Source organism: Myxocyprinus asiaticus, chromosome 14, assembly GCF_019703515.2.
Source record: "Myxocyprinus asiaticus isolate MX2 ecotype Aquarium Trade chromosome 14, UBuf_Myxa_2, whole genome shotgun sequence".
Classification (NCBI taxonomy): domain Eukaryota; kingdom Metazoa; phylum Chordata; class Actinopteri; order Cypriniformes; family Catostomidae; genus Myxocyprinus; species Myxocyprinus asiaticus.
In genome coordinates, this window is record NC_059357.1 from 20,203,697 (window position 1) to 20,225,248 (window position 21,552).

The 21,552-nt window shown below is 38.2% G+C and overlaps 1 protein-coding gene across 1 annotated transcript; it reads right to left on the reverse strand.

The window, feature by feature from the left end:
* Window positions 1–107: 107 nt before the first annotated feature.
* Window positions 108–18,175, reverse strand: LOC127451622 (progestin and adipoQ receptor family member 4-like). Its single transcript, XM_051716438.1, has 3 exons — window positions 17,173–18,175; window positions 2,950–3,168; window positions 108–541 (listed from the first exon to the last, which is right to left on the reverse strand). Exons 1-3 carry the CDS (start codon window positions 17,336–17,338, stop codon window positions 108–110), a joined length of 819 nt encoding a protein of 272 aa, XP_051572398.1. The 5' UTR covers window positions 17,339–18,175.
* Between the last annotated feature and the right edge of the window lie 3,377 nt (window positions 18,176–21,552).

A 21,552-nucleotide genomic window follows, 5' to 3' on the forward strand; every position in this document is an offset into this window, starting at 1 on the left:
TTTCGTGCACATTTATATACAAAGCACAACAGCTCCACATCCCAACCCCCCCCCCCCCCACCCCCCCACCCCCCCATGCCCTGTAATCCAGACCAGCAGATCCACTGTCAGTCTGAGGGACAGTCATGGCTGTTTATCCACAGTAGGTCATCCAGCACCCCCCAGTGTAGGTACAGTATGGAAACTACCACTAGCACATGCATGATCTGATGGCTGTTGCACCAGTAGTCAAAGAGGCCTGGGCGGAAACGCTCGGGGATCCGGGTGATATTGATGACCCCGCCTAACACTGCCAGTGCATCCATAGTAACAAAGTGACGCAGTGAGGTGGGACTCCCTCCACCCACACCCACAGAGCGCAGTAAGAAAAATGAGAAGCGGAAAAGCAACTGCCAGGCAAAGGAACGTAGGCGTCGTACTCTGCTGCGTGCTGTGATGGCACAGTAGATGGCGTAACTGGACAGCAGAATGTACACTAGCAGAGCCACTGTGCGGGTGAAGGGGTAGCAGAGTAAAGTGATGTACACAATTGGCAGAGCTCCTGTGAACCAAAACACAGCATTACTAGGATGACAACCTGTATCATTATCTTACATAAAAAAGGCTGATTCACATCATTCAAATATGGGTGAATTTCAAGCGTATTAAATACTTGTGCATTACATTGTAAGAGCATAAGCTTGTTAAATGACTTATAGTAAAACAAGCTGCTTACACTTACAACTGCAATTTAAATGGTGCTATAGTTCCTCCACAAAACTGTATTATTCTTCATCCATATTATATAGGCAACAAACATGAGAAACACTGGTCTCTGTTGTTTGAACAGGGAATATAAAAAATGAAAAAAAAATTCCAAACAATCATAAATACAGTGTAAAAATTTTTATACTTTCAATGAAAATGTAAAATTCTTGTTTACTAGTAGTTACCTTACCATGTATGGTGAAAATGTATTTTATTTAACAAGACAATACATGTAATTTCATAGTAAAATACTGTTAAAAAACATTTAGAATAAAAAGTGTGATTTGCTTTCTATACAATTAATGGTGAAAATTTACAGTATGTTTAACAGAAAAGTACATGGTAAACAATTGTTAAAATTACGGTGAAAAACAATAATTGTGTGTTCCCAAAAGTGACCCATCACACTTGATTAGGTTTTATTAAAATATTTATGTTTGATCTTATTTTTTTATATCAGTTAAGTACATTGTGGTGCTTTACGTTACATTTTATGATGTTTATTTAATGTTAAAGGGCTAGTTCACCCAAAAATGAAAATTCTCTCATCAGTTACTCACCCTCATGCCATCCCAGATGTGTATTACTTTCTTTCTTCTGCTGAACACAAACAAAGATTTTTAGAAGAATATCTCAGCTCTGTAGGTCCATACAAAGCAAGTGAATGGGTACCAAAATTGTGAAGATCCAAAATGGATATAAACAGCATAATAGTAATTAATGTGACTCCAGTGGTTAAATCTACAGTATATCTTCAGAAGCAATATGATAGGTTGGGGTGAGAAACAGATCAATATTGAAGTCCTTTTTTTACTATAAACTCTCCTTCCTGCCCAGTAGTTGGCGATATGCACAAAGAATCGCCAAAAACAAAAGAAGAATGTTAAAGTGGAGATTGATAGTAAAAACTGACTTAAATATTGGTCTGTTTCTCACCCACATCATATTGCTTCTGAAGATTTAGATTTTACCACTGGAGTTGTATGGTTTACTTTTAAAACTGCCTTTATGTCCTTTTGGAGCTTCAAAATTTTGGTACCCATTCACTTGCATTGTGTGGATAGACAGAGTTGAAATATTCTTCTTAAAATCTTTGTTGGTATTCAGCAGAAGACAGAAAGTCATACACATCTGGGATGGCATGCGGGTGAGTAAATGATGAGAATTTTCATTTTTGGGTGAACTATCCCTTTAATTGCATTATTTTAGTGATGGAGTTTTGTGTTTGTGTGAGTGAAACTGTGCTGTGTCTATACAGTACATATTTACTGGCCATTGCTGCTGGAAGAGCAACTCTTGATGAAATTTAAGTGATCACATGGCCTTTTGTTTTACCACCTGTGTTCCTATGGTGGTTACAGTACATTTAAAAGCAAAGCATATTTTTGTAGTTTCTAGTAGGTTGGTATGTTAATATTATATCATCTAATGATATACTGTATACCGTAATGAACTGTAAAATATACAGGCACCAAAATCCGATGATGCCTGAAACATGGTCACTATATTTTCTATGGTGAATTTCTGGCAACCACAGTTGCCCATTTTCTTTGTCTTTTTTTTTTCATAAATGTAACAGGATTTTTTTTTTTGCATTTTATGCAGTTAATTAGACGACTTGCTCATAAACTTTTATAATATATAGCTTATTATAATTCACTTTTACTAAACAGTAAACCAAATCACACAGGCCAAGCCCATGTAAACTGTCTAACGTTCTTTAAAACAAAACAGGCAAATCTAAATTGACAATTTTAAATTCACCTATTTTGTTTAGTTCTTTCTTTATTTCCTCTGTTGCAACATTGCTCTTTTAAAGCAACGTGACCACTTCTCATACTGTTAAATGCTGCTGCAGTCTAGAAAATGAGAGTAGATAAAGATAAAGGCGAAACACAAATGTACTTATTTACAGTATTGGGCTAATCTGACTCAGCTTTCTAATGCACTGCAGTAAGCGAGGCTTGTGTTTTTTTTTTTTTTCATTTTGGTGAACATAGCTAAATAAGTCCTGATGACACATCACTTCATCAGATGATTCTAAGTATGAACAACCTGTACAAAAATATCAGATTGTGGAGTGTCAAAAAAGCCTTGAGTCAGTAGAGGAAAAGACAGTACAGAAAGAAATAAAAACACAATGTACTGAAAATTATGTGATGGATCAATCAAACTGATCCGACACCAGTCCGAGATGCTGACCTAGCGTGTTGATCATGCAGATTCCGCACATATCAAGCGTGAGAAGTGTTTTGTAGACGGGCTCACCACCCTCATGGTTCATGAAGAGATGGTAGACCACTGAACCCAGCTGTGGAGATAAACAGGCCAAAAAGTGCACCACGCCAAGCCACGTCACACTGATCTGTGACCAGGGAATGTTGAGTGGGAGCAGCACCAGGAAGCAAAGCAGAGGGATTCCTGCGTGGAAATGAATCAAGAATGAGACAAAGGAGCTTAATCATTGTGCATGGAAGACACAAGTGCTGCTGAAACACACGTTGCCTGTGAAAAGAGATTGAGAGCGTGGTTATTTGCCATTACACTTACACAAGCCCTGCAGTGTTTTATTGTGTCCCTTGAGCTGAATCACCGCAGCCTAAACAACAGATTTATGGAGGCCCTGGGTACAGCCCAGTACTATGAGGATCTCAGTTGGCTTTGCTGATGCTACTCTTAGAAGCAGCTGCCACCATGCAAACTACACACAAAGATCTTTACATATCTTTAGCATTAAATGACTGGAAGCACTGGCATTACACTAGTGGCTCAAAGTACCTAACAGGATGAATTCAGGTTTACAAAAACTCATGTTTGGCTACTTTTTTGCCTATTTCTCTTTCTCTCTGGGCCCCTGTCTCTCCACCAATGTCAAATGATTTGCCCTGGTCAGGTAAAAGCACAATTTTCATCCGGCACTATTTTCTAACTATTTTGAGTGTTATCTCTGGCAGAGCCACTATAGATAGACAACATGCACTCTAGCCCAGAAAAGTGTGTGCATCCACGTGGCACTTACACAATTGAGCAAAAGTTTTCACATCATTTTTCAAATTTTTAACTTCACTGACAATAAATATAGCTCATTTTCAAGTCAGGATATATATATCAGTTGTTTATTGATGGTTTTACAAATTCTAATCAAAAGGGTTTGTGGCAAAAAAAAAAAAAAAAAAAGCACCAACAAATATTTGGACCAGTCTGCTACACACAGCATGTGGGTCTTTCTAGCAGTCCACTCTTCAGTCCACTGTCGGCCATCTTTGGAACGCTCTCGGGAAGCTATTTCCAGTCATGCCAGTGCAGCTCCTATCTACTTGAATGGGGAAAGACCAAAATCTAAAAAATGGTTGATCAAGATTATGATCAAAGAACATATTTTATATCAGAAATAATATCTGACAATACTGGAATCATAAATTGTGATTCTTTACCTCATATTACGCTAAAAAAAAAAATGTTCCTGGCTTGTATAGCTAATGATAATTGATTGACAGGTGGTGTCTGTATCTAAAAGGTTGTAGGGCTTTACTGGTTGTTTAGATCAGTGTTACTATCAGAAATAATTAATAATTATTTCTTTAGTTATTAATTAATATTTAAATTAATTAATTGAATTTAACTCATTAAAACCTCATATGGGGCTCCAGTAAATGTAGTGTGCTACGTTTAGGAGCGGGTTTGGTTATTAGCAATAATTAATAATTATCAAAGATAATTATTAATTATTAATCAATAGAACATTGATGAGAATCAATGTTAGCTTTTTTAATCCTTTAAATCAACAATTATCAAAGATAATCGTTAACATCGATGAAACATTAATTAAAATTAACACTAGCTTATTGATCATTCAAATTCAACAATCATCAAAGATAATTATCAATTATCAAAAATCAGTAGAATATTAATAAGGATTAACATTGACGGGGCACCACCCTGGAATCAGGGACTAATAACCAGATAGTAAAACAGACTACAAATACCATGAAGCCTTGCTCACTAAAGGATCGAACTCTCAACTCCTATTGGATGAGGCACACAACAGAACGTCCCTCAAACATGACATCATCAGGAGTTGAAATACCTCTGAAATGCTTCCAGGATTTGCTTCCAGCAACTTTGTTTGCAGTGTGTGGACGCAGCTCATCGCTGCTCTCATGTGCAACCTCGTGGCACAAGGAAGTAACGTCCGACTTGAAACTGTGGCCATACAATCTCCATCTCGCTGGACGAGTTGAGATTACTCTGTGTTCAATCGAACACTCTAACGGATCCGAAGGAGACCTCAGAGCAATTCGCATCTTCATCCGTTGGCCTACAGAAGTGAAGAGATTAAAGATTTCTCTTCCATCTTCAATCAGGTCGACATTTCTGAGTTCTCCGCCAGCCCGCCGAGAATCAACAGCTGTACCGCCCGCCTACAGAGCGAGTAAACGGTCAGAGCTAAAGGACGGAGGAAAACACATTCTACCTGTGTCCTCATGCGATTCAAGTAAGAGGTTTACGTCTGGGCAGAGATAGAATATTATAGTGTGTTATTCTTGTGTTTCAAGGTTTTTGCTTGTACAGTTTACGGACCGCCATGTCCGCTTATTATTAATACTCAGGGTATTAATTATCACGAATTTGATTTGCTGTATTGCGGTCCAACCAAATTGGACTGTTGTGCGATTTTGCGATCGTGGGAGAGAAAGCAGCTGTTAGTTCATCGCTCAGAGATGCGGTGGACGGCTCGTAAACAGTCCCGCGTACTTTGACTCTTTAATGGATGAATTCAGTTTACCTGTCTCACCCGCGATGGCGAAATTGCACAACAGTCCAATTTGGTTGGACCACAATACAGCAAAACAAATTTGTGATAATTAATACCCTGAGTATTAATAATGAGCGGACATGGCATTCCGTAAACTGTACAAGCAAAAACCTTGAAACACAAGAATCCAGTTCCTTGAGGCTCGGGTGATGACGGGAGGCCATTTCCTTGCTCTGTCGGCGGGCGGTACGGCTGTTGATTCTCAGCAGGCTGGCGGAGAACTCAGAAATGTCAACTTGATTGAAGATGGAAGAGAAATCTTTAATCTCTTCACTTCTGTAGGCAAACGGATGAAGATGCGAATTGCTCGACGGTCTCCTTCGGATCCGTTAGAGTGTTCGGTTGAACACAGAGTAATCTCAACTCGTTCTGTTGTGTGCCTCATCCAATAGGAGTTGAGAGTTCGATCCTTTAGTGAGCAAGGCTTCATGGGATTTGTAGTCTGTTTTGGACTCCCTTTGTTTGATTTTGGCCTGATTTTTATCAGTATAATTTACGACTTGGAATGTGGGGGCTTGAGTTAGGTTTTTACAACTGTGTTAGGCCTGCCTTTGTCTTCTATCTAAATACATGAGGCCCAACAGGTGATTGACTTTTTTAACTGTAAGGCAGGACTTCCTTTCTACATCCGTTGACCATTGGGTGCTCAGAGCTCCTTTGTTGAGTGTTCCAATTTCTCCATTCATTTTAATAGAAGTGACCCATCTCTGCTAAATAATCTCTGGAGAGGCCAACAGACAAAAAATAAATAAATAAATAAAAGACATCTGTAAAGCAGTGGTTAGAACAGGAAAATTTCAGTAATGACATTATTAGTCATCTCAAGTGTAAGGCTAAAGACTTTTGAATCTCTGTCTACTAAGCAGTTACAAACTGATTTTACACGCAGGTAGGTAAAAACATGTATTACCTATGAAGAAAACAATGGAGATATGGCATGCAAACATAGGAGAAATTTGTGCAAACATGCCATGCAAAGTAAAACACAAATACTCAAAGTAAACATTGCGAAGGAGCATGCATCTCTCTTGCGTTCAAATGCAAGAATGAAAAGCACCCTATTAAGGTCTCGTGAGTTCAAATAATCAGCTACAAGTGATAATTTCTACTCAGAATCTTCATTGTCCCCTTGTTCTTTTCAAACCTCCTATCCAAACAGCTGCAGGTGTTTTTTATAAATCCAAACAGCAGTAACAGTCAATAGGCCTAAATGCCTCAGTATTTCAGCATACATAAGGACATCCCGGTGCAACATTTATTTCTAACTTCCCACAGCAAAGTCATCAGTTGGGTCAAGTTAAGCTGTGTCACTCATTTCAAACCCCTGATTTCTGCTTACTTGACAACATGAGGCCATAACACACTCAAATGTACTCTCAACCGTTCTGCTGCTTTGAGAGATAACCCAGAGGCAGAATTTTCTCATGTTTTGTCAGCAAATAGGTTTTGTCATCCCTTAAAGGTGCACTCAGTAATTTTTTTTTCAACATTAAAAAAGTTTTACCCCCAAAGAAATGAATAATAATTTTAAAAGATACAGTATTTATTCAATCATGACCACCCACATGAAATGAAGACTCCAGTCAACTAGGGCTGTCACAATTATGAAATTTGGTTGATGATTAATTGTCAAATAATGAACTGTCTGTTTTAGTGCTTTCACGATTATGATGATTAATTGTCATACCAATTGTCATACTTCTTAAGGTGCACGTGTGCTTCATACACATTAAAAAGTAATTTATTCATATTAAACTTGCAATCATAATAAAATAGGTACATATGATTTCCTTATGAATGACATGAAAAATAATGTTTTAAATATCAAAATATTTCCAATTACTATATCTCTCTTTCTGGTCAACTTTAGTCTTGGTCCATTTTACATTTACACTGACTGTTGTTTTTGGAATGCAGACAACCTACTGTAAACAGCTATTATGTTATTTATATTACATGATTATATTAGATTTTATTATGTAATAGTAAAATATCTGTCCTGAATTCTTCACTTTCACACTTTTTTTAAGGCTCTCCGATTAAACCCACAAGCCCTAATTTCATATGAAGGAAAACCTTTAAGATTTACTCCACTGATTTACTATCATTTAGGGCTGGGTGGTATAGCTATATACATTGTGGCGTCTGAATAAAATGTCAACCGGTAGAGATTTTTCTATATCGTCTATATCGCGATATGTAAATATCTGTGTGCACGACGCTTCTCCTGGCTGCACGTGAGACTGATAGCGATTATTGCCCACCCCATCACATGGATATTTAATTAAAAAATAAATGATTTTCCAAAAGGAAAAAAAAAAAAAACTAAATTGTGATATATACTGTTACTGTGATATAAAATTACTTATACCGTGATATAGAATTTTGTCCATATCGCCCGCCCCTACTATTTTTAAATTCATTTTGCATTCACTATCAAAATTCTCACTTACACATTTTTGTGGGAGTTTGGTGCAAACCTCACAGTGTGTCAGAAGTGTTTAATCTTCACACTCTCCTCCAGTGGTGTAGTAGTGTCTGAAGAGGTGGGCGTACTGTGCATTTATGAAGACCCCCCACCCCCAAATAAAAATAAATAAATAAATAAAACATGTTCCCGGTCTCTAAAATTCCTATATTAAAATTGTATACAGTACATATGTAAAATGTGTAAGAAATTAAAACATAAAAAATAAATAACTGATGTAATTATAGTCCCACATAAACTTACAAAATATATATCAGGGTAAGTTTCTAGCTGGCATGGTGTACAGTACACTAATATGAACCATGGTATGGTAACTTGATGTTAAATATGTATTTAAATGAATAGGTGTCATTAATGTTCTTTTCATTAGGCTACTATGAAAATTGTTAATACTTAAACTAATTCATAATACGCAATAAACTGTTAAGCATTGTAGCTAATGTGAGTGTAGTAATGTTCATGTTAACACGTTTTCTTGTATTACCATATATAGCCTACATAGGAATGAATGGTTATTTGTTTTATTTTGTGTACTGTTATGTGCTTTTCTGTGTATGGTGAAATTGTTTTCCTACTTAGAAATATAAATTGAAATGATCTGATATCATGAGAAAAAGGCACCACCGACACCAGTAAAAAAAAAAAGAAAAAAAGAAGACATTTGATATAATTACGGGACACAGTTGTCCAGCATCTGCAAAGAGCATCAAAAACTAGCATGGGTGCAAAAACATGCAGTATTTTCACAAAGTTTAATTGCATAACTTAAATTTAAATGTATATATTTACATTTTGCAGGGAAATAAATTTACAGTGCAAATTATGGTTACTCCAGGGATGCTTGTGCATCAACATTAGATGCTGGAAATGTCCCGACCCTTACTGAAACGGAAAATATTATTGTTAGCAAATATCCAATCATGTCTGAAATTAACATTCTGATTTGTGGATCAGATTAGTGCATTATCAGTCTTGCCCGTGCCATCAGTTGCGCTCCCGCCTCCCACAGCTCTGCACGTTTAGAGAGAATCTCTGTACACTTAAAAAAATAAATAAATAAAATAAAACAGTCACATAACGGTGCTGCAGTATCGCATTAGTAGACTGCAAATGTTCTGGGTGAAATACTCGTTGTTCTGGCGGCCATATGTATCATCGCTTAATTTAGGTGGGCATACGCAAAATCCTAAGAAAGATAGGTGGCCATACGGCGTATGCCTGCATATGCCCTAGACCAGTGGTTCTCAACCTTTTTGACTCCAAGGTCCCCACTGTCCAAGACAATATTTGAAGGCCCCCCTCGCCTGAAACTAGATGTGTCTGATTAAAATAATTAATCATGGATCATTTTTGATTCTAGAAGTTTCAGAAAGAGTCTTTTTATAATTTGTAGGCATACATCATAAAGTATTTTTTTAACATTTTTAAGTCATCTTGAGGCCCCTTTGGAAGTGTGCTGAGGCCTCCTAGTGGGTCCCGGCCCCATGGTTGAGAACCACTGCCCTAGACTACACTACTGCTCTCCTTAGAAGTTGCTCTGAGTGCAGTCCACGGTGCGGCTCAGTGAAAGTTCAATTGGAGTGCTTACATAAAATGCATACACAGCAAAATGTGACAAACAAATGTGCCAATTTGGCCTTTATATACTCGCTTAAAATTCCCTTATTTGGACAGTAAAATGTGATTGGAATTTGAAGTACCTTAAATAACCATGGTTAGATCAAATAACCACGATCAGACGATTATTTAATAATCGTGACAGGCCTATCAGTAGCCTTTTATAAGCTGTTTTATTCTATATGGAGAGGCTCCCCCAATTGAGACTGCCATGTTAGGGTCACATGACCAGCTGAATACCACTTGCTTATTCTGCATTTCAGTCAGAATTTCCAAATTCCTACCAGGAAATATACAACAGAGCGCCTTTTGAACTGGGACTTCCAACTTGGAAACTTGTTTGGAAATCTTCAACTCTGATTTCGCCAAGATGCAGGTGCGTGACATCACACAAACATGTCGGCACTTGGGGTTGCATAGACTAGTCAACTAGTCATCTATAACTAATGTAGTCTACACAATGTAAAATCGACTAGTCACTTTCCACGTGATTTACAAAACATGTCTGTAGGGAATACAGTGTGTGGGGGATTTCCAAAATGTAGGATGGCAAGGGAAGACTCATTCATATTAATGAGGAAAGTTCTACTTGATCTGTTAGGTTTAGGGGTTGGGTTTTAGTTTCTCTGACCAATCAGGTAGCGCTTTCCTGATGAATATAAATTACTCTTGCCCTGCCATCCTACGTTTGTTAAACTTGCCAGTGGCCGTTAGCGCTGCACTGAAAGAGTGAAGTGGATAAAATGTACTTTGATTAATATGACACACAAAGTGGCCATCAAAAATAATAGAAATACTAATGTGTTAGTGATTTTAAACATAATCAGCACAACTTTGTGTGTTTGGACATCTGACTTGTTTGCTGTTTGCTACAACAAGAACATAATTCGGAGAGTTAGAAAAGCGCTTCAGGTTGGAGTACAATAACATGACGGAATGCATCCCCATCCTGTATGATAGTTTCCTTGTCCACCCATAATCATCTGTACAAGCCACTGCAAGAGGAGGGGGAATCACCAGCAGCTACAGGCATCCAGGCTACACTAAAACATGTTCAGACACATATGTTAACTTTTATCTATGTAACAACTCGACGTATGCCTACCTATTGTTGCACCTTTCTAATAAAAAGGTGCTTATGAAGCGATAACATGATGGTTGATGTTCATTCCATCCGATCCGTTCACATAGTTAATCCAGTATGGACTTCAAAGACATTAGTCATTAATCTTAAAGTTCATAAAAAAATTGTTTCTTTTTATTTTTAAAACACTGGACCTTAACGCTAAATTTACAATATTAAAACCATGACATGCACTGCACACAAATAACTAATACTGGCATTATATTCATGCTGTTTAGCCAGAGGGGAACTGGCTCCCACAGTGAGCCTGTTTCTCCCAAGGTTATTTTTCGCCATTAACCAACATCTTGTGGCATTTTTGTGTTCCTTGCCACAGTTGCATTCAGCTTGCTCACATGGGTTCAAAATACAATTGTTATTTAATTATTTAATTTCTATACACATTTTACAATCATATTTAATCAAACTACACAATGATCACATTATAAAAGACATTGTAGATATTGCAGTTTCATTTTATTTTTTTTCCTGTAAAGCTGCTTTGAAACGATGTACGTTGTGAAAAGCACTATACAAATAAAAATGACTTGACTTGACATACAAAACAATGCTTAGACCGTCGCACATAATCTCACCCACACACGAGGTGTCAAACTACAGACTTGTCTTTCTATGGCAACCTTTATCACCCCAGGCACAGCCTAGCTGGCTATCTAATGCCAGATGACATGTAGCCACAGTACATTGTTATTTTTTATAATTACATATACACTATATGGCCAAAGGTTTGTGGACACCATATGTGCTTGATGAACATTTGATTTCAAAACCTTAGGCATCAATTTCCCCCTTTGCTGTAATAGTAGCTTCCACTCTTTTGGGAAGGCTTTCCACTATACTGTATGTAGTAACATGGCTGCAGGGATTTGCTCTCATTCAGACACAAGGCTATCAGTGAGGTCAGGAACTGATGTTGGTTGATGGGGCCTGACTTACAGTTGCTGTTCCAGTTCACCCCAAAAGTGATCAGTGGGGTTCAGGTCTAGGCTTTGTGCAAGCCAGTCAATTTCTTCCACGCCAGACACAGTAAACCATTTCTTTATGGACCTCACTTTGTTCACAGGGGCATTGTCATGCTGGAACAGAAAAGGGCTATCCCCAAACAGTTGCTACAAATTTGGAAGCACACAAAGCCCAAGCCATTACATAAAGAAACATTAAGATTTTTCTTTACTGGATTTAATGGAGTAAACAAATTTGTTAATTAGAAGGGGGTGTCCACAAACTTTTGGCCATATAGTGTAACTAGCTAAAACCCATTACATTGTAGCAGATATAGATCTATTTTATGTATACTGTGGACGGTGTACTATTGTATACCGACTTATTAGGCCCTTTCCACCGTTTTAGGTACTTTTCCCCAGGACTAGTACTTTTAGTAATTTTCACACCTGAGGAACTAAAGTTCCTCGTAGCTGTTTTAAGAGACATTTTGGCTACTACTCCAGGGCAGGTACTTTTGGGGGCATAGGGGGACTGTGAGAGGTGCTGTAGCCTGTGATTGTTCAAAAACCTATGACACATAAAGCACTGAGAAACCCAAGGAGTCTGCCGCCGCCATTTGTAAACAAACTTGTAGCTGCTAGCCTGCTACTCAGAGGACTGTGGTAATTTTACAATTTCCTTAACAGAAATAACATAAAACCAACAAAGTATACAAAGAGAATCACACGTTTCACATGTGTGCGATTGTGCTTGAGCTGAGTTGCTGCGTGATTTCATCGGGAAACACGCTTTGCATTTTCATCGCATCTGTACTGTTTGTACTGTGTGACTATACAGAAAATACAGTGATTTCTGACCTACTACATCAAATTTTTCCTGGGATGATGGATATAAATAATAAGATGTTTCTCGAGAGTGGTTAATTTAACTTTATTATACACTAAGCTGCCATGAAATCTAATTTACATGTGGAAAGTGTTTCGTGCCTGTTACTGTGTGGTTAACTTGCATCAAGACATCTTTCAGTACAGTATGTTGAGTCATAAAAGTCTTTATTGTAAAAGACTGTATTAATAAATAGGTTTATAGTGCATTTTTAAGATGTTGTCCACTGAGTTCAGTGTGTGATGTGTGCAAGGGCGTAGATTTGGCTTGAACATTGGGGGGGGGGGGGTTGCAGCATGAAGCATTTACATGTTCCATTGATCATGGTATAAATGATGGGGGGGGGGTTGTACCTGCTTGTTTTGAAGCAACAAGTTTCTACATTACATGATAAGAAAACCCATTTAGCAACCAGTTTTTGCAGAAACAGGTGTGTAAAACATGGTAAATTATACTCTCAATGACAATCGTACACCTGTACAACAAATGCTAGCATTGCAGCATCTTTAATCAATTTGGCTGCTAGGAAACATCTCTGCTGACAAACGAACACATGCTAAGCCAACGAGAACATTGCAGTTTTGTTTGCTTAAACGTCATCTTCCGAGCATCTGGCAATGGCATGCCTTTATGGTCGGAGTTTGGAGATATCAAGCCGGAATACCACACATCCGACTCTGAATGGAACAAAGCATTAACCTTAGTAACCGCCCTGTTATTGGACACTTTTACTCATGGATTAAATAATCATGGATGACTGTGAATAGTAAATTTCTACATTGTCATTGATAAAAATGACTGCATTTGAATAATGCTGAATCCTTGCTCCTACATGTCAGTGTAAGTCAAAGACCAAAAAATAACTTTGTGCACCTTTAACACTATGGTTTTGAATCTGTTATTCATCATCGAACAATAAAACACACTAATAGTAAAAGTGCACACGAACAGGCAACCACATGAACCAGCATGATGATACCACAAAGTACTGCACTTGAGCCTACACGTTTACAAGTGTAAATTCCTATGCAGCAAACCTTTTCTGACTTTTAAGCAGGTTATACATTTTTTACATTTACTCTCTGTACCCAGTGCACAGGAATGCTTAATCAATGCCACTATCCGTAGCTGCAATACAAAAATACAGCACACAACAATGCATTACAGTTAATACAAAGTAGTAAACGATAATAACACTATGTGATTTAGCTACATTGACCAAACTGCAGCTTGTAGTGATGCAAAGCAACATAGTGGGATAGAGAGTGTAAATTTGATGGAGATCTTTGTATGTCAAGGTGTAAAAATAATCATTCAGTATTATGAAATAGCTGTTACAAAATGCACATTAAGGAATATTCCAAGTTCAATACAAGTTAAGGTTTATCAACAGCATTTGTGGCATAATGTTGATTACCACAAAAAATAATTTCGAATTATCCATCCTTTTCTTTAAAAAAAATAATAAAAAATCTAGGTTACAGTAAGACACGTACAATGGAAGTGAATGGGGACAGTTTTTGGAGGGTTTAAAGGGTTAGTTCACCCAAAAATGAAAATACTCTCATGATTGACTCACCTTTAAGCCATCCCAGATGTGTACGACTTTCCTTCTTCAGGAGAACCGAAGTGAAGATTTTTATAAGCACGTTTCAGCTCTGTTTGTCCATACAAAGCAAGTGAATGGGTGCCATTAGACTGCTGGCTATTTGACAGTCCAAAAGGCATATTTAGGCAGCATAAAAGTAATCCACACAACTCCACTCAATCAGTTAATGTCTTCTGAAGCAAACCGATAGGTTGGTGTAAGAAACAAATCGATAATTAAAAAGTTTTTAACTTTTAAGCTTCCGTCTTCTCACGTGAATGCACCATTGCGCTTATGTTACTGATGCGTCTACTGCTGGCAGGAAGTGTTTTTTTTTTTTTTAAGTTAATAAAGTTTTAATTGTTGATTTCTTTTTTACACAAACCTATCGATTTGCTTCAGAAGACTTTCATTGATCGACTGGAGTCGCATGGATTACTTTTATGCTGCCTAAATATGACTTTTGGGCTATCAAACAGCCAGCAGCCTGATGGCACCCATTTATTTGCACTGTATGGACAAAAAGAGCTGAAATATGCTTATAAAAATCTTCACTTTGATTCTCCTGAAGAAGGAAAGTCATACACATCTGGGATGGCTTAAAGGTGAGTAAAACATGAGTGAACTAACCCTTTAAAGGCAGAAATGTGAAGCTTACAGTTTTATAAAAGCACTTACAGTTGAAGTCAGAAGTTTACATACACTTAGATTGAAGTCATTAAAACTCATTTTTTAACCACTCCACAGATTTCATATTACCAAACTATAGTTTTGGCAAGTCGTTTAGGACATCTACTTTGTGTATGACACGAGTAATTTTTCCAACAATTGTATATAGACAGATTGTTTCACTTTTAATTGACTATATCACAATTCCAGTGGGTCAGAAGTTTATATCCATTAAGTTAACTGTGCCTTTAAGCAGCTTGGGAAAAATTCCAGAAAATGCTGTCAAGCCTTTAGGCAATTGACCAATTAGCTTCTGATAGGAGGTGTACTGAATTGGAGGTGTACCTGTGGATGTATTTTAAGGTCTACCTTCAAACTCAGTGCCTCTTTGCTTGACATCATGGGAAAATCAAAAGAAATCAGCCAAGGACTTCCACAAGTCTTGTTCATCCTCTGGAGCAATTTCCAAATGCCTGAAGGTACCACATTCATCTGTACAAACAACAGTATTCAAGTATAAACATCATGGGACCACGCAGCCATCATACCACTCAGGAAGGAGACGCATTCTGTCTCCTAGAGATGAATGTAGTTTGGTACGAAAAGTGCAAATCAATCCCAGAACAACAGCAAAGGACCTTGTGAAGATACTGGAGGAAACAGGTAGACAAGTATTTATATCCAGAGTAAAACTAATCCTATATCGACATAACCTGAAAGGCTGCTCAGCAAGGAAGAAGCCACTGCTACAAAACCATCATAAAGAAAAAAACAGACTATAGTTTGCAAGAGCACATGGGGACAAAGATCTTACTTTTTGGAGAAATGTCCTCTGCTCTGATGTAACAAAAATTGAACTGTTTGGTCATAATGACCATTGTTATGTTTGGAGGAAAAAGGGTGAGGCTTGCAAGCTGAAGAACACCATCCCAACTGTGAAGCATGCATCATGTTGTGGGGATGCTTTGCTGCAGGAGGGACTGGTGCACTTCACAAAACAGATGGCATCATGAGGAAGGAAAATTATGTGAATATATTGAAGCAACATCTCAAGACATCAGCCAGGAAGTTAAAGCTCGGTCTTCCAAATGGACAGTGACCCCAAAGCATACATCCAAAGTTGTGGCAAAATGGCTTAAGGACAACAAAGTCAAGGAATTGCACTGGCTATCACAAAGCCCTGACCTCAATATGATAGAAAATGTGTGGGCAGAACTGAAAAAGCATGTGCGAGCAAGGAGGCCGACAAACCTGACTCAGTTACACCAGTTCTGTCTGGAAGAATGGTCCAAAATTCCAGCAACTTATTGCAAGAAGCTTATGGAGGGCTACCCAAAAACGTCTGACCCAAGTTAAACAAATTAAAGGCAATGCTACCAAATATTAACAAAGTGTATGTAAACCTCTGACCCACTGGGAATGTGATGAAAGAAATAAAAGTGAAATAAATCATTCTCTCTACTATTATTCTGACATTTCACATTCTTAAAATAAAGTAGTGATCCTAACTGACCTAAGACAGGGAATGTTTTGAAAAACTGAGTTTAAATGTATTTGGCTAAGGTTTATGTGAACTTCTGACTTCAACTGTACATTAATGCTTCTGTTAAAACTTGTGTATTATTTGAGATGTAAAGTTGTTTAAATTATCATTTCTACAGTCATTTTAGTGTTTAGGGTTTGTTGGCATTACAACGTCATGGCAACGAAGTTATAAAATTGTCTTTAACTTTACACAGAAAATGTTAGTAAGCGATTTTATCACACCAAAATCATGTAAACAGGCATATTGTTTATGTCTTGTGGCTATACTTTTGAAATAGTGAGTATTTTAAGGGTTACGAATTGCCCACTTTCACTTCCATTGTAAGTGCCTCACTGCAACCGATATTTTTGCTTTTTTTAAAGAAAAAGAGGGACGAGTCAAAATTGTTTTCAACATTATGCCACAAATGCTGTGGATTAAGCTTAACTTGTATTGAACCAGGAATATTCCTTTAAGCAGGAAATATGCTCCCTTTCACTGATGATATAACAAGCTGGTCATTTAAATAGGGTATAGACTATAACTATGAATGGGTAATACAAATGCAAATATTGGTAAGAAGCCAGGATGAGTAAAGCTCGTACTGACATGATAGTAGTGATGTCTCTCAGTAAATCAAAAACGGTAGGAAAGAGTAATACAATGACGCAAAGTGGAGATATACTCGGTTAAATGCATTTCAACTTTAAGAGAGAGGAAATGTTGTAATGTCACACATCAGTCTCACCATGTGTGTAGATGTTCCCCAGCTCATTGTGCAGATAGAAGAGACTTTTGATGCACTCCTGGACGGAGGAGATGGGTCTATAGCCTGTCAGGACGTATTTGTTGAACTGTAAATGTGGAGGAGAGTTTGCCCAGTCCAGCAGTCGGGGGCCGTTTAAAAATGCCATAGCAACCAGAAACAGTCACGTCGACGTCAAAATAACTTCACTATACATCTACACACACAAACACGACACAGACTAAAAAAAGATGTTTGACACCCTAGACATTAGTCGGAGTCCAGTCCGGTCATATGCAGCCAGCTACATGGCTAACCGCCTGCTCTTTGCCAAGTTAATTTTAAAAAGTCAACTTTTTGCTCAGCGACGGTTTGTTTTCACTCCGCTGTATGCTTTGGAAGGGCGCCGGCGGCGGTGGTGTCATCCACACGGGTTGACGTAGAAATGGCAGATTCCGTTCATGGTGAGGTTCGTTAATATATACAGTGCTGCATGTAACATTTAAACGAAGTGCGGTCACACCCTGCTCAACTCTTTAAAACAAACTCAACCAGCTTCTGTCAGCTCGACTTCAGAGGCGGCTTTCGTTTGCTGCTCATCAAACAGCCGTTGGCGGTCAGTTTTATGAACTTAAAACCGTGAGCCGTAGTCGTAATGCGTCGGTTCAGGGCAACTTCCTCATTTTCCCGTTGAGTTCAATCATCAGTCCGTCCAAAGCTTTGGCATCCTCTGACTTCAGCTAGCAGTGCGAATAACTAATACTAACTTTCTCTTTTACAGAACAATTCCACCTGAACGAAGCAGGCGATTGGTAATCAAATACCATTATAAAGCATGGAAAATAATGTGTCTATATTGTGATGATATTACAATATTGTTTGGCACAGACCCTACTGTAATCAAAATATACAATACAATACCAGAATCGATATGTCATCCCAGGGGTTTTAGGGAGTTAACATACGGCATTCTGCTAACACGAAAAGCATGCGAATTTGATATGTAATATCACCTAATTATCATAGGTACGTCAAGTTTATTATTATTATTATTATTATTATTATTATTAGACATCAAGCATCTCCTGGCATTCCTCATACGCGGAACTCACATCATCATCATCATCATCATCAGTGAAGAGCACTGTTATCCAATGTGGAAGTGCACTGTGTAGAGAAAAAGTGCACGATTCTCGTGTGCTTTTCCCTTTCTTTTTTCTCCAAAGAAGATATTTAAATATCAACCACATTCAGTGCTTTCTCATACTACCCGGATAGCTCAAGAGCTAACGGGCTAGCTGCCTTCACCTTGATTGTGCTGACTGCAAAAACACATGAGCTCCACAGTCACCGTTTTATCAGAGCATACACAACCGGTTATCCCAAACAGTGGCACTTGCATTCCTGTATGTCCTCCTACATCAACTAATGCATCTATATCCGTAGGCTTGGCATTTGTCATCCAGCACACAGAGTACGTGGTGGTCAGCTCACATGAACACGTCTCCCTGTGTTGCCAAGTGATGTTGCTGCTAGCTTGCAGTGATTTCAGCAGACCAGCAGAGATTTAAACGAAAGCTTTGAGGAGCACATCCGTTTCCGATAAGCAGCTATGCCCAAAAAAAATAAAATAATAATAATAAAAAAAGAAAGGTTAATATCCCGTACATTTCTTCTAGGCACTGTCATACCGGTGTGCGGGAACACGCGGCTGGTTGAGGGGCGCAGCGGCCCGGCCTTTGCTCCTTGTCATCCGCTGATGCTGCAGCGCTCTAATCCAGTCTGGACCAACGGGGGACGAGCAGGGGGTGGTGAGAGGACAAGAGAAATTGAATTTGTGACCCAAAAACGGCTAATTCTTTTTTATTTATTTTTTTATTTTTTTATTTTTTTGTCTTCTTCTGTATATATATATATATATATATATATATATATATATATATATATATATATATATATATATATATGTTCAATATAAATAGTAATGTTATTTTTTAATATAAATTGTATGTATTTAAAAAAAAAATCTAAAATATAATAGCAAGATGACTTATAATGATTGTTTATTTTGCGTTTATGGTATAATGATACATCAGGAGGAAGTCAATGTAGAGCTTATGATTAATCATGATTGTCTATATTAGTAGGCCTAGTATCGAAGCTAAATGTAGCCTACTGCAATATATGTCGTGTTGGTTCACATGCCCATTTTTACTGATTATTTCACGTAAAAGCTTGATTATGAAAATTAAAGAGCACACATTTATCAGTAAGTATTGTAACTGCAAATCCAGCTGATTGGCCGTCGGTATTTGTCCTGCACACCGCAAACCAATCGCATCTTTTTTTAGATGACCACGCCATGGCTCAACCAATAGAGAATGACTGGTATCGTTTCAGAACTGGACCACACTAACACTAAATAGGGGTGAGCAGATGGCATGTCGACATGCAATGATTCAGACTGATTCTTTATAGTGGTGCAAAGATACAATAAGTTGTATGTATTACTCATCTTTAGAGAGGCACACTTTGAGTATTTGCTTGCTTGTGACCTTTATTTTTTATTTTTTCACTCATTTATTTTCTAGTGACCAGACCCTGCAACAGTACATGCTTCTATGACAGAGAGAATGTACGTATGCAGCTTTAAACTAATTTTGTAGCATTTTAAATTCCATGTGACTAATGCAGCCAAATCTAACTGCTACAGATTAGCGCCGTACTTCTCTCTCATATCTGCCCATTTTAAAAATGTGTGTAAATGTACACCACAAGACTCAGCCAAAACTTTCCAACCACTTAAAGGTTAAAAGGTTTTTTATTTTTTTTTCATGAGTCACACACTTTTACCACACCCTCTTGCGAACCACAGTAATTTCATGAGATTGGAGCAGCTATCTGGCAAAAGGCACAAATAAATAAGAGTAGGGGGCAGTTGATTCATCTGGGCCTCTGTTCAGGGCCTTTTTGTAGGAAATCTGCGAACAACCAGGACTTTTCACCTTAATTGAACTGGAATCAGTGTATTGAGGTTATAATAATATTATTGTAATAATAATAATAAGATTTGCTTACAACAGAATAAGGTAACACTTTATTTTGATGGTCCCAAATAGTAGACTTTCAGTAGCCTGTATATAGATCTCTATTAATTAACTACTTACATTATTGTTGAGAAGATCAGTTCATTAAAAGGTCATTAATAAAGATCTATATAGAATAATTATCAGAATCAGCTTTATTGCCAAGTATGCTTACACATACAAGGAATTTATCTTGGTGACAGGAGCTTCCAGTGTACAACAATAAAAAAACAATACAAAAACAGCAGCAAGACATAGATAATAATAAAAAATAAAAAATAATTATATACATACGTACAGACACACACATACATACATACACACATACACATACGTAGTGCAATCTAATACAAATCTGTTATCTGTTATGTATAGTGCAAATGTCTTTCAGAGGAATGAAATGGCAGAAGAGGTTGGTTGTGTTGGATACATATAAGAAAGACTAAACTGTGTATTGCACATAGTTATTGCTCAATTGGGCAATTTAACTGTTCATGAGATGGATAGCCTGAGGGAAACAACTGTTCCCCCTCTGTCACTCACTCGAAGTTGTGTCGATGTAGTGACACTAGGGGTCGCTCTTGAGAGCCCCGATCACCTCAGATCTTTGAGAAAAGGCCAATGAGAATTGGCGAGTGGAATTTGCATGCCACTCCTCCGGACATATGGGTATAAAAGAGAGCTGGAATGCAGGATTCATTCAGATTTTTTCTTCGGAGCCGAGCAGTTGTACTATCAGCGAGCTGAATACTATTGCTGTTCCATTTACCTCTTAAGAAGCGTATGTTGTTGGATATACGGTGCATTTCCAGCGGCTTTCTCTCTTTCTGCACGACGAGTGCAGATTTCGCCCCTGGGTGCATCAACAGCACTAAAAGAGTGTATATTCCTGCTACAGAGTATATTTTCTCTATTAGAGCACACACATTGATGCTGAACGTCTTTTTAAAGATGCCTTTCCGTCTTTGTGTGATTCCTGGATGTGGTCGTTATCTCTCCGCTTCCAATGGCCACGGGCGCTGCCTCAAGTGTCTGGGTAGCGATCACACTGAGGCAGCGTTTGTGGATGGTTCACGTTCTCATTGCGAGGATATGGCCATGGCAACATTGCGGTCGTGGCTTTTCTTCCAAGGGAAAGCCACTCTAGCCGCCCCCCGCGCTGTGCCTTCTACCCACGGGTGTGAGGCCGGCCTGGCTGGCGCTGGAGGCAATTTGTGGCGTTCAATGGGTGTGGTCTCGCCGGGTAATTCCCCACGGACTTCCCGTTCCCCAGCATGCTCATTTGCTCCCATCCGGT

Bases quoted from the DNA above. Each gene is read 5' to 3' on its own strand.
- LOC127451622 (XM_051716438.1), bottom strand. From the start codon at position 17,338: ATGGCATTTTTAAACGGCCCCCGACTGCTGGACTGGGCAAACTCTCCT. The intron at 3,169-17,172 runs GTGAGACTGATG...ATTTCCACGCAG, and splicing joins GGGGAACATCTACACACATG to GAATCCCTCTGCTTTGCTTC. The intron at 542-2,949 runs GTCAGCATCTCG...TTTGGTTCACAG, and splicing joins CTGCATGATCAACACGCTAG to GAGCTCTGCCAATTGTGTAC.